The sequence below is a fragment of the Heteronotia binoei genome, chromosome 7 (genome assembly GCF_032191835.1).
Source record: "Heteronotia binoei isolate CCM8104 ecotype False Entrance Well chromosome 7, APGP_CSIRO_Hbin_v1, whole genome shotgun sequence".
Taxonomy (NCBI): Eukaryota; Metazoa; Chordata; class Lepidosauria; order Squamata; family Gekkonidae; genus Heteronotia; species Heteronotia binoei.
The window spans coordinates 38082115-38095008 of NC_083229.1; the positions used below are offsets into that span (position 1 = coordinate 38082115).

The 12894-nt window shown below is 41.4% G+C and overlaps 1 protein-coding gene across 1 annotated transcript in view; it reads left to right on the forward strand.

Moving 5' to 3' along the window:
- The window catches only part of RGS22 (regulator of G protein signaling 22), an 80837-nt gene that overhangs the window by 26046 nt on the left and 41897 nt on the right, over nucleotides 1-12894 (forward strand). Inside the window, exons 11-15 of the mRNA XM_060244327.1 lie at nucleotides 55-229; nucleotides 2705-2868; nucleotides 5544-5652; nucleotides 7545-7670; nucleotides 10898-10999. Coding sequence (XP_060100310.1) covers nucleotides 55-229; nucleotides 2705-2868; nucleotides 5544-5652; nucleotides 7545-7670; nucleotides 10898-10999 — 676 coding nt within the window. The remainder of the gene's footprint in view (nucleotides 1-54; nucleotides 230-2704; nucleotides 2869-5543; nucleotides 5653-7544; nucleotides 7671-10897; nucleotides 11000-12894) is intronic.

The following is a 12894-nucleotide window of genomic DNA, read 5'->3' on the forward strand; positions in this document are numbered from 1 at the left end:
TAAACTGCAAAACCTGTTGCTGACCTTCTTCCTTGCATGTTCTGCTCTCTCCAGGGGTCCCAGGTTTTGCGTCACTCACACAGCTGCCATAGAGGCTGCCAGTGCCAAGCTGAAGATCTGGCATTCTCGACAACAGAAACCACGGCTGGATGTCGATCCTTTCCCACAGATGGTCTCCCTGTTGCCCCTGCGAGCTAAATCATGCATGCCAAGAAGGTCCCATGAACAGGTATTGCTGTTGCCACTGTTATGGTTTATTGCTGTGTCATCAACATAGGTGGTGATTTACAGAGTAAGAGGCAGTGCTCGGCTGTGTAAACTGAGCCCTGAGAAACCCTGATAGCGGAAAGGCAGGTCAAGTGAGCACATGGGGAGCATAAGATTTAAAAGCTGGGAAGGGAACTAGCCAAGAGCAGAACTAAATATTGAGGTAGGAATAACAAAAGCACCTTAGCAACACATTTTAAATGTATAACAGTGGTTAGCTACAGGTTTGTCCAGCAGGCCAGTCTGGGACAGATCACAATGGTAAAGTGCAAAGACTTCCTCTCTGCTTTCTAGGCCATTCATTGTCAATGCACTCAAAGCTGGTACAAGAGCCCATCCAGGTCAGCATCCTCTTTCCCTCAATAGATAGCCAGATTCTTCTGGGAATCACACAGAGCACAGCATGGAGACCATATTATACCCCTATCTGCTCTTCCCGCCTCTGCAGTGGGTCTTTAAAGTGCTTTAAAGTGGCTAGCAGCTCCCAGCAGTTTTTCCAACTTAATTATGAGGCACACTGATTTGGGACAGGGGCACAAGGGAGTGGGGCTTTTAAGCCCCCACCTACATTGTTTTGTTGACCTAAAATAACACTGGGAAGCCATTATTCGTCCACTGTGGGAACTACATTTTCTGATAGAGGTGCACATAAGTTTCCAAAGCAGGGCAAATATTCTCTGGTATTAATTTAGATATACATCCTTAATGAATTAAAATCAGATTTTGTTAATCTGAAGTTCCTAAGCTCAGTATCTTTGTTTATATTAATGTCCGACAGAACTAATTTACAGGTATTTGGCTTGGTTCTACCTTTATGGTTAGATATTATGAGTGTAAACAGACATGCAGAAATAGTAGGTGAAAAAATGCCCTTTTTTGAATGGTGTGCTGATGCATTTGGTGTTTACAAACTCTCTATTCAGCTTTTCAGCCAGCACTCCTAAAGTGGTGTGCAGTCCCTTAAAACAATTACTTGTTCATTTCAATTGACCACATTCCTTTGGATGGTGACATCCTGCCTGTGAGGAGGGGGCAAGCCCCCCTTACCTGCCTACCAGGAGGTGCAATGAAAAGGAACACCAGAGGGAACACTAGACAGAGCATGGTGGAGTGGTTAGACTGTTGGACTGTGATCTGAGAGACCCAGATTCCTCAGTCTGCCTTGGAAGCTTGCTGGGTGACCTTTGGTCAGTCACTGTCTCTCAGCCTATAACTTACCTTACAGGGTTGTTGTGAGGATAAAATGGAGGACAGCCATGCAAGCCACTTTGGAGACCTTACTGGGGAGAAAGGCAGGGTATAAATGAAAGAAATAAAATTAATTTCTCAGAGATGGGGCTTCTCCTCTCTTGGGCCAAATAGAACACAGCTCTCAATTTGCTTCTGTGGATCAGGCAGTTATGACATGGTGCTGGAGAGACACAACATTAAAATTTCGTCCCATTTCTTTGGTGTTACTGCTGTTGCTATCCTTATGGGACCCTAGCCCCCCTCCTCAGAAGTGTCCTGCCTAGCAGCAATGTATGTATGTAACTGTGAACAGGGGCTTCTCCTTACGTGGGCAATCTCACTGCTTATTTGAATATTTCCCTGTACGAAAGAGAGAGTGTTCCACCTTGTTTCCACCCTGTTTGGTACCTTTCCATATTTAATGGGAACCCAGCGTGCAACCTGCATCTGAAAAGGACTGTAACACATGCCTTTTCTCTGTATTTGAATTGGTCATTAGATGGAGCTCCAGTTCTTGTGAGTAACCACTTTGGCAGAGCTGCAATGTTTTGGCAGGTGCCCTCCTTGTCAAATGCAACAAAGCAGTGTTGCTCAAAGCTGTTGCATGACATAGAATTATGGACACAGATGTTACGGCTCTGCTATGCAGTGACTCATTTGTGCACCACCTACTGGTTTGTGGTCTCCCACAAAGTTTGCTGTGTTGGCACAAACCTGCAGTCCTAATAATTGGTAAATCGCTTCTTTATAAATGGATTGCATTATAAAGCAAACATAACATCTGCGCATTTATACTTCTTCATATACACTAGTACAGTTTGTTTTAAAGTATGTGTTCACTTGTGTGTGCTCATCAAGTGATGCTTTCACATACGTAAAATAGCCATTGCTAGTCAGATGCTTTATAGAAAGGGTTTTCATATCAGTTGAGGCCAGAAATTTCATTTTTTTTAATTGAGACAATTCCAGATGGTCAACTTTGAGTCTTGCAGTTTGATACAACCATCTCTGAATGCCTCTTGCCTTGAAAACACTATAATTCAGCTGCAACTTGATGGTACTTTCCACCACAACTGCAATGCTGAAGTGGTCTTTAATTTTGGATTGATATAAAGGAAAACTATTGACCATTTGATGTATTTTGTTGTGTGCATGACAGAACAAAAATTATTTCTGAGACGTTCTCTACTCCCATTATTTTTATTAGAAAGGCGAAATCAGCTCACCATTACCTTTGTCAAGAGCTGTGGTACCTGATACATTTTACCAAAGGCCTCCTAGGTTATTATCAGCAATCTTGCCGCGGAGTCAAAGTCCCATCAGAGAGAATCCTGATGCCTGGTTCTCTTTAGGAGACACTAGTATAAAGAGGTAAGCACTCAAATTTTACATAGAAAAGAGAAAATGTAAAGGTAGTCCCCTGTGCAAGCACTGAGTCATTACTGACCCTTGGGGTGGCATCACATCACAACATTTTCTAGGCAGACTTTTGTCACAGGGTGATTTGCCATTGCCTTCGCCAGTCATATACACTTTACCTACAGCAAGCTGGATGCTCATTTTACTGATCTTGGAATGGTAGAAGGCTGAATCAACCTTGAGCCATGAGCAAAGCTTAGACTGCAGTATTGCAGCTTACCACTCTGTGCCACGGGGCTCCTACACAGAATATCTATTAAGGGAGATAGGCCATCTTCTCAGTCACAGATACTGTTGAGACAGAAGAGTGCATGTATATACAAAGGGAAAAGCTAGATTTGGCTCTTTTTTTGTTTTAAAAATTTGAGCTGGATTCTTTAAAATGGTAATCAAAGCTAGTTGTTATATTAAAAGATTAATCTTAATTACTGAAGTATTTTCTGTTGTTTTTAAACTTTGAAACATTTCTGAGTGTAAATGGGATGGAATTAGATGCTTTCTCTCATTATACATTTCCAACTCTTTTGTTGTCTTCTAGTTTTGTAAACTGGCTGTTCTTGTTAGTCAAAGAAGCATTTCATACCCCTGTGGTACACAGCTCAGCCCTCCAGCCGCACATACAGAAGCCATACTTCAGAGTCTCCCCTAGATCCACTGGCCTTGCACAGCCAGGGGTACAGAGAGTCCATGGTTTCATATCAAACCAGAAAATCATGATCAGACAAAACAGTATCTTGGGCTGGTTTCCCACCCTTGTCAAGACCCTTTTCTGTGACTTTCCAAGCCTTCTTATATTCAGGTCATGATTAACAACTCATGTTTGTAGGACTGGCCTTTCAGAACCCTCAGAAATAGCCCTAGCAATGTAGATTTCTACAGAACCCTAATCAAATTCCTTGCCTCCTGTCCAGGGCTTGTTTTGTAGAAAAAAATCCAACAGGAACTTATTTGCTTATTAGGGCACAACCCCTAACATCACCATTGTTTTGCACAGGGCTTTTTTTTTTAATAGAAAAAGCCCAGCAGGAACTCATTTGCACATTAGGCCATGTCACCTGATGCCAAGCCAGCCAGAACTGCATTCCTGTGATTGCTGCTAAAAAGAAAAGCCCTGCTCTTGTCCCATCAGCCTTCCCTGGGCCAACCATGAGCCACACCATTACCTCACCAGAGTCCCAATGCCTACCATCGTCGATTACCTCAGCCACCCTATGGGGCATTAGTCCTGCAGTACCTCATGCAGGTCCTCCTGACCTCTTCCAGATGTACCCACCTTCTACTAGTCAGGCAAGAAAGCGTAAAAGCTCTCCCCAAACCCCACCATTTGGAGCGGATTTTGCCCTCCAGACCCTTTTCCACCCTCCAAACCCTTGCTCCACACACAGAAAAATTGGGTCCCTTCTTCAGGGCAGGCAAAATATGACCTAATTTTTCCCTTTCTACCACCCTCTTCTGAACTTTCCCTCCATGTCCATTAGCCTAAGTATTACCTGATTTCCATCCTGCTGTTGAGCTGACTGGCTCTACAGCCCACCAGTTCCTCATGGCCTTCCCTAGCCTTCTTGTCCCAGCAAAGAACTCCCTTCTTCTCTCCAAGCCTCCTTTCTCACCTGCTAGCCACATCTTTGCACCCTGTTGGGAACAACTCAACACCTTTCTTTGCTTCTGGATGGTAGTTACCTTGGGATAGTCATGTGGGGGCAACATGTTACTTCAAGTTAAAAATAATACTAACTGAACATTAGGATTATGCACACTAAATGGTTGTATTGGATCGCCACAAATGAATATCTAGTTATTGAAGTGCCTAAAATTGCCACCTTGTTTGTTAAGTTGTAGTTTTTCTTTTTCATTCTGTATTTTGGTTAGGACAATAAAGTTATAGTCTATTTAAGCTTCTGTCTTTCTTCTTCCTTTTGATGGTATATCAATTCTTGGCATATCTGTGTATACAAATACCTAAAAGATACCACAAAAACTAGTGTCTAAATCTTCTAACGGATGAAGACTTACATATGTACTTTCACATAGATCTCCTTTGGGTAACTTGTCTGTGGCAGTTGAATACTGAGTCCTTTGGTTCAGCTCCCATTGTAGTTCATCTCCACAAATGAACTGAATTCAAAGCAATAGTTGTGTAATACACAAAAAGTGTTTTTTTCTGTTTTTTCATAATATATTTTGTAGCCTTTTAGTTCCATTTGTTGTCTACCAACTTCTTCTCTTGATGTCGTCTTTATTATTTTGTTGATGTACATCTGGCATAAAGAAAGTTGCCAGATCCTATCCCCATGCTTTTAATACTCTCTAGGCACCAAAGGAGCATGTGGCTGACTTGTTCCACCAAGTCCTGTTGCCTGCTCTTATCTGTCTTCTGCTGCTAGCAGGACACTAATTGTGATCATAGCAGGTAAGTGGAATTTGCTGAAGGCACAACTTCTCTTGATCTTTTGGAGCAGTTGAAGATAAAGACACCACTTCTGAGCATAGTTGTAGCATTCCTAGTCATGTGCTATTTATTTTAGTTAGGACAATAACATTATCATCTGTGCACCTCTGCAGTACTTTGCATAATCTCTAGCTATTCTCCAGCAACTTTTAAATATATTTGTTCTTTGTGAATGCAGGCCAACAACAGCGTGTAGCAACCTGACTCATTTGACCATGATTTCTGACAAAATGGACTATCTGAAACCACAGTTGGATAGAAAATACACTTATGCAGAAGTGATCCCTGTGAGTAATAAATGAACTTCTTGGATCTGCTGAAAATGGCTTGAGGGCCTAAGCTTCTGTGACTTTATGCTACAAGATGGGCTTGTATCTTTCACAGTCTTGCCTTGGGTGGCCATATTTGTTCTCATTATGAAATTAAATCTGGCCTTGCTAGGGGAGGGATGGTCAGCTTTCCTATTCTTGGTGGCCAGGTAGTAGTTTGGGGCCTGGAAATATAATGTGCTGTTTCAGGAGCAGCATTTCCTAGAATTTGCTTCTTAATTGTTGAGGAATACTTATGGTAGAGCATGGATGTCTGCAACAAGACAACGTTACAGGGCTACCTCACACTAGAATACCAGAGGAAGGGGAACTCCTGCACTCTTAAGTTGCTTCTGCCAACTCAAGCCAAATATCTTCCTATGATGAAGGCAGGTTTATGAATTATGAATGGGTGCTCCCTGCAGACATAAAGATAATTGTTCATGAAGTACTTCCTGTTCCAATGAGGAGGAAAGTCAGGATTGGCTCTTTGCTTTGGGGGAAGGAGGAAATGGGCACTAGGAAGCATATTGGTGGGCACCATATTGGGGATCACTGCTGTATGCTATACCCTAAACCACTTTCAAGTCTGCTTAAGAGTTAAAGTTGGACACAGATGTTTGTACAAAGCCTCAGCAGTTTTTTTTTAATGAAAGCAGCCTTACAAAGGAGGAACTTAGGAAAGGGGGGGTGAGAGATGTTTAACTCTTGCATCTGTATTGGTGTTTCAATCCCTTCCCCGCTGCTTTTCATTCCTCAGAGTTCTAGATGTGTAAATGTCATTGCAAACAAATACCTGGAACTCTAAAGCAGATGGATGGAGGAACCATTCTAGCAAAACAGCATGCAAAATCCCCAAGTGTAGGGGCCTGTGGATACTCTAAGTAGCTCTCTCAGACCTATTATGAAGTAGTGAACATTTATTTATGAAGTGCCACTGAACAAGAGCAAAAAACCAAAAACCCCACCCGTTCCTGCACCAAGGAGCATAAAATCTTATAATTTTACAGTGAGAAGAGTCCAGGGAGAGAGGAGAAGATGGGAAGACAAGTGCCAACTTTCAAAATTAGAGATTTTTTCTTTAAAAAGCACAGCTTGAATCAAGACTAGTGTTTCATGGGCACAGGAATATCCAGTTTTCCCACCTCCTGTAGCACCCCAGAATGTCCCAGGCTTTTCAGTCTCCAATTGGAGGGGGAAGGCACAAAAGCCATGTTCCACTGATAGAAGTTCCTTGTTCCTGCAGAAATGTTAGTTTGAATCCAACCCCTAACAATCTAACTATCTCACAATAAGACATCAGATGCCAGCCAATGTGGAGTAAGGATTAGAATGGCAGACAAGGACCTCGTAGCCCCCAGGTTCAACCACTTGGCCATAAAGCTTACTGGGTAACTGTTGGCCAGTTCCATTCTCTCAGCTTAACTTACTTCATAGGGTAGCTATAGGAGAATATGGGGAAGTGTTTGGAATAAGGGTGGGGTAAAAATGTGCTAGATTAATATGTTTTATTTATCATATAGAGCACCATACAGAGTACCGATGGTCACCATCGAACTTTCAGAACCGCTATACTGTACTGTATTAATACAGCACCATGAAATGTTTTAAATAATTTAAATATGTAATTATGTTTTATATGTTTTATTGGTTTTTAATGGAAGTAATGTGATGTTGTGAGCCGCCCTGAGTCCGTTTGCGGAGAGGGCGGGATATAAGTTTAACGTACTAAATAAATAAATAAATAAATTATTTGACCTCCACACTTTTTTTTTGTTATGTGAGAGAAGTAACAGCAGTTTTAAAGCAGTTATAAATCTAAGGCTCAACATAATGTAATGTTTTGCAGAACTGTGCTTTTCATTGTCTAGGGTAAAATGTCCCCAAATTTTTGTGAGCTGGGGAGTTCTAAAATGGAAAGAATGCTGCAGTCCCTATACACAGAGAGTAGAGCTGGCTATGTTTTCACTGAGTTCTGTGAGAAATCAGGAAATAAGGTATGAGGTTTTTCTTACCAATTGATGTATTGTTTCCATTGGTACCTTCTTTTCCTTTTGTCATAGGAATTTGGCACATTTTTTAACCTGTTGGAGAAGGTAAGTTAGATATGGTTGATCATGGTGCTCCTAGTTCGGCACCTAGGGACATTATGCTTCCCCACCACTGCTTCCCTGATGCCCCCCAAACTTTTCAGAAAATGAGTGTGGCCATTGTTATTGGCTGCCCTCATTCAAATGAAAGAGTCTTTACAGTTGCAATAGCCACCATATTCAATTTAGCTTTGCCTCCTGTGGTACCCATTCCTTTCAACATCCTAAAGGTGCCCATAAGCAACTCAACTGAGAAGCACCACAGGGACCTGATTCAGATTGGAACTACAAAAAAAGTTGTGTGGGGGGAGAAGGGAGAAGCCCCTTCTCTTACTTTGTACCGCTGTCCCAGCTAGAATTAGACCCTCCTGTGGTGCTGCTAAGTTGTCATGGGCAACTCTCAACTCAAATTCTTCTGTTGAGTCATGTGTTACCATGTTGTTTGGCTCTCAGATTAGGCTGAGAAAGTGGCAATACAGATTACAGTTACCTCCTGCACCATCAGTGGTTATAAGAAAGCCAAGCCCCTATAGGGCATTAACACCTTTCTTTGTTGTTCTTCCCTATGCAATCACTTGGGTGGCTTGGGTTGAAAACGACCTGAATGTTGCTGAAGAGGAACTGACTGGAAAAGGAAGGTTTAATGACTTGATTAATAGTCCTGGGAATTTAATCCATGTATCTTGGAAAAAATAGGCCTTATATGAAGCGCTAAAAATGACCCCTCCATTGCAAGAATCAAAATGCCCTTTGTAATCCATCAGATGTGTCATTTATCACTCATTGTTTCTATAAGATCCAGATGTATTCTGTCAGTGAAGGCTTTGGGGTGTAACACATCTCCCTGATGTTCAAACAGCTAGCTGTTGCTAGAAAAAGATTTTTCCACCAGCTAGCAAAGCCCTTTTGAAATGAGAGTAGTATGTGAAATGTGATTACACAAGTGTTACTTGCATCTATTGGCTAGTGCTCATGACATCACTGGTGATGATGCCATGGTTTCCCACTCCCTGTATATGCCATGCCATGACTCTGATATCAGGGCTTTCAAAAAATCTGAAACTGACTAGTCTCAAGGTGGTGTGTAGAACTCCTTACAAATTTGCTTTCCCCCTGCCCCCACGTTTTTAGACTTGAGCTTCACTACCTGCCAATATAAAATCTACTTGTGTGTGAAGGTGGGGGTGTATTCATTTTCAGAGGCAATTAACTATCTTGGTTCTTGTCACATTAAAAATATGAAGAAACCACCAGCATTTATTCAAAGGGATCTCTTTGGGGTATTGGGAAACACAACCACATTCCTTCTCTGAAGTCAACCAGGATGAGTTTCACAGTGGGATGCATATGGCAAAAACAGGATGAAGTGATTAATCACTTAGAGTCTTTGTTCAGAACTTTTGCAGAAGATTCCATTTTTGGGATGGGCTGAATATGAAAAGAGAGATGACTTGCCTTGATGGTATTTTGGCTACTAAGTTGGAAATGTGTCTCTGATTGCAATGGATCTTGCTTCCAAGTAAGAGAGGGTAGAACTGGTTCACCAATTTAACTGCCACTTGGAGTGCCAAAGGGTAGCTCATAGGACAAGGTGATAGCCATGGCTTGCTCCTTTCTTCTACTCCCAGATCCATGCTTTTGCCACCAGGTTCACAATGGTTTGCAAGGTGCTTCTGCAGCCCACGTAGGAGCCAGTGGGGGCATCACAAGAGGAAGGTACTTGGGCAGCGATATGTGTTGCAGCAGTGCTTTTTTGTAGAAAAAGCCCAGGAGCCCATTTGCCTATTAGGCCACACTGCTTGACCTGGGAGCATGTGGCTGCCGCATGGTGGGTCAGGCCAGTCAGAGTCCTGGCCAGGACAGGCGGAGCTCTGCTCCTGTGGGCTCCGGCAGAATGTTATGGAAAGATCATACTAATCATGATTTGGAAAATCCATGACTAGGATTTTACCTCTTCTGTTTTGACTTCAAAGCATCTGTATGGGTCTAATTGTGGAATTAACTAATTTGATTGTAGCAGCGTCACTGGGGTGCTTAACCTTTTGCTATCTTGCTGTTTTAGGATATAAATAACATCTGTCCATCCTGAAGATACTATTAGTTCCACTGTGGACAAAGAGCAGATATTGTATTCTGACATTTCCCCCCGCTTTTTTGGGGGGGGTGGTGGTTCTGGTGGTATTTAAGCAGGTCAGCCCTGGTTAGTACTTGGATGGGAGACCATCAAGGAAATCCAGAGTTGCAGAGACAGGCAATTGCAAACCACCTTTGAATGCCTCTTGCCTTGAATACCTCATGAGGAATCAGCATAAACTGGCAGCAACAACAGCACTCTGCCCACACACATGTACCTTTGGAGCTCAAAGCAGCTTCAGGGGGCCATTTAGATCACTTTAGTTCAATTAATTTTTCTGGATTACATCTACGTATGATAGGAGCTAGCTAACATGCAGAATCTCTAAAGAATCTCTCTCCAGAATTCACACAGTGTACAGTCTTATGGTTAAAATGGACATTTGTCTCATCTTTGAGTGGATAAAATGTTCTGTCTTGAATGCCTAAACTTCAGACCTGGCTCTTTTTTAAAATTTAAAACTAAAATCTCTTGATTTTTGTAGGAGAGCTTCTGAATTAATGGGGTTCAGGAAATGCTGCATCCCTCTGGAAGTATTTAGTTCTATGCAGCTTAACCAAACTGTAATGAAGGGTGGTTGAGAGATATGTCATAAAAAAGTAATGATAAGTCAGGTTGAAAACATTTAATGATCTCAGCAATTGCTGAAATAAAAAGAATGCTGTCCAAACACAGCGTAAATTTTAGTTGTGCATTATGAACTACTGGCTTAATTCCATCCAAATGTGGCTAATCTTCACATGTTAGCAATTTTAATAGCCAATTATGTGCAAAAGGGATACCATAAAAGATACAGAATGTATTACAGTGGCAGCATCTTTACAGATGCTGTCTTCCTGCCAGTATAGAACACATGAGTCAAGCTATTTTAAATGAAGTGTGATTTACAGTGGCCCCCAAGGAGCTGAGCAATTACTCACACTGGAAATTCAAACTTTAAAAAATAAATAAATCTGAACACTGTATAGCTTTAACTTTACTTCTCCCTCCCCATCTGTAGCTGTGGAAGAACAGCACGTACTTTTGGTTTGACCTGCAGGATTATCATCATCTTTTCTACCAAGAAACCCTTCATCCTTATAAACTATGCAAGCAAGCGCAAGTAAGTCTTAAGTCCTATTACAAGATTCTCTAACCCCAAGGAAAATTGCTTTGTGGAATGTGATCAACAAAAGAGACTTTAAATGGTTTCCATGGAGAGAGATGATTTAAGCATTTACCAGGCATGTTTTCCCCTTCGAACACTTTCATTTCAGCTCCCATTCCCATTTTACATAGTGCATACAGGGCTGCTTTGTTGCCTCTGCTCTTTGTTATTTTGAACAAGCATCCTCTTATTTTTCATAGCAATTATACTTTTGTTTAAATGGAATGGTGGAATTGTTACTAGGTTATACTTTTCTTATAAGTTATATTCAAGCCCGTATCCAAAATCCCATAGGGTCAGTAAAAAGCACATAACGCAGTATGCATCTTATCCCGCTCTAGAGAGCTATTCAGACTGAATAGATTGACACATCTAAGGTGGAATTTGCTCTTGTTTGTGTTATATAACAGGGCCAGGAAGAATTTATTTATTTACTTTGGATTTATATCCCGCACTCTCCACGAATGAACTCAGGATGGCTACCAATCAACCAGAAGAACAGTATTAAATTACAGTATTAAAATCAATAAACTTAACAATATTAAAATCAATTAAAACAACATTGTGGTGCTACTCAGAAAAAATTAAATAGATGGGATCACAACCTTCTTTGGCAGGCAATTTAGTTCATATTGGTTTTACAAGTACTTTTACAAGTACTTTTACCATCATATGCACCACTGTACTTTTATCTGACAGTGGTCCCAGTTCCTCATAGATGATGTTGCTCAGCCTATATTAAAGTGTCAGTCCCTCTCCCATTTAGCTATTATAGGCCAGTTGAAATCATTCTGTCTTGACAAATGCCCAAGTAAAATATCAGTCTGTAGACTGAAAGAGTATTTCCTTTAGTATGAGATGAATAATTTACACAAAGCATTCAAAGAAATGAATTAAAATGTTGAATTGTTTGCTAATAACTATACACCAACTATTAGAGAATTTCTTAGGACTGATTTACACATTGCAAAGGCCTCATATCCCCCATGAGTCTGCCCTAGTCCTTTCAATCATGCAAGCACTGGGAATTCCATGCTCTGAACTTAATTCTCTGTGGTAACAGAGGTCTGATTCATATTGGGAACATTTTGCGATTTGAGATGGCCTTAAGTTTTTCCTTTCCACAATGTTTTCCTGACCTGCAATGGCCCCAGGGGTCTTCTTTTTTTCCCCATTAGAGAAATTTATGTGTAGCCAATATAACTTTCCCTAACAGGGCAAATAGTGGCTCTTTGGGGCTGTTTCAGATGCAGAAAACAGTGTATGTGTGTGTGTTGCAGAGGAGACCAAATGTGGCATAATTCCAAACCAAACTGGGCTCACGCACACCTGGGAATTTAGTTATTGAGCATGGAACTCCCAGGAATGGAGACAGACATGAGGACTTTGTAATGTGCAAATCTTGTGCAGGTGATAGATACAGTTCCTTTGAAGATTGTTTTTGCCCATCTTGGAATAATGACCAATTGCATTGCACCTGATTCCTCTGCAAGAAAAGCAAATAGAAAGCATAATTAAAAACATGAGTCCAAGGAAAGCACCATGACCAAGGGTTTTTCCTGAGACCAGGTACAAAAAAATGTATGTTGATTTGGTTTCTGAGGGCCAGATTTAAGATGCTGCACCTGAAACCGACCCTATTATGACTGATAGTGATTACTTCACCCAGAGATCAGTGCTGCACTTCCCGCAGTTTTAGGGACTATTGGGATTTGTACTCCTGGAGGTGTCACTGTTCAGCTTAGTACTGATTGAGGTCCCCCGCTTCCCAGACTCCTGAAAATGAGCATGACTTGCCCTCTCAAGAATATGATTACTTTGGTGTTGGCTGTCAACTTGCTAAGAGTAAC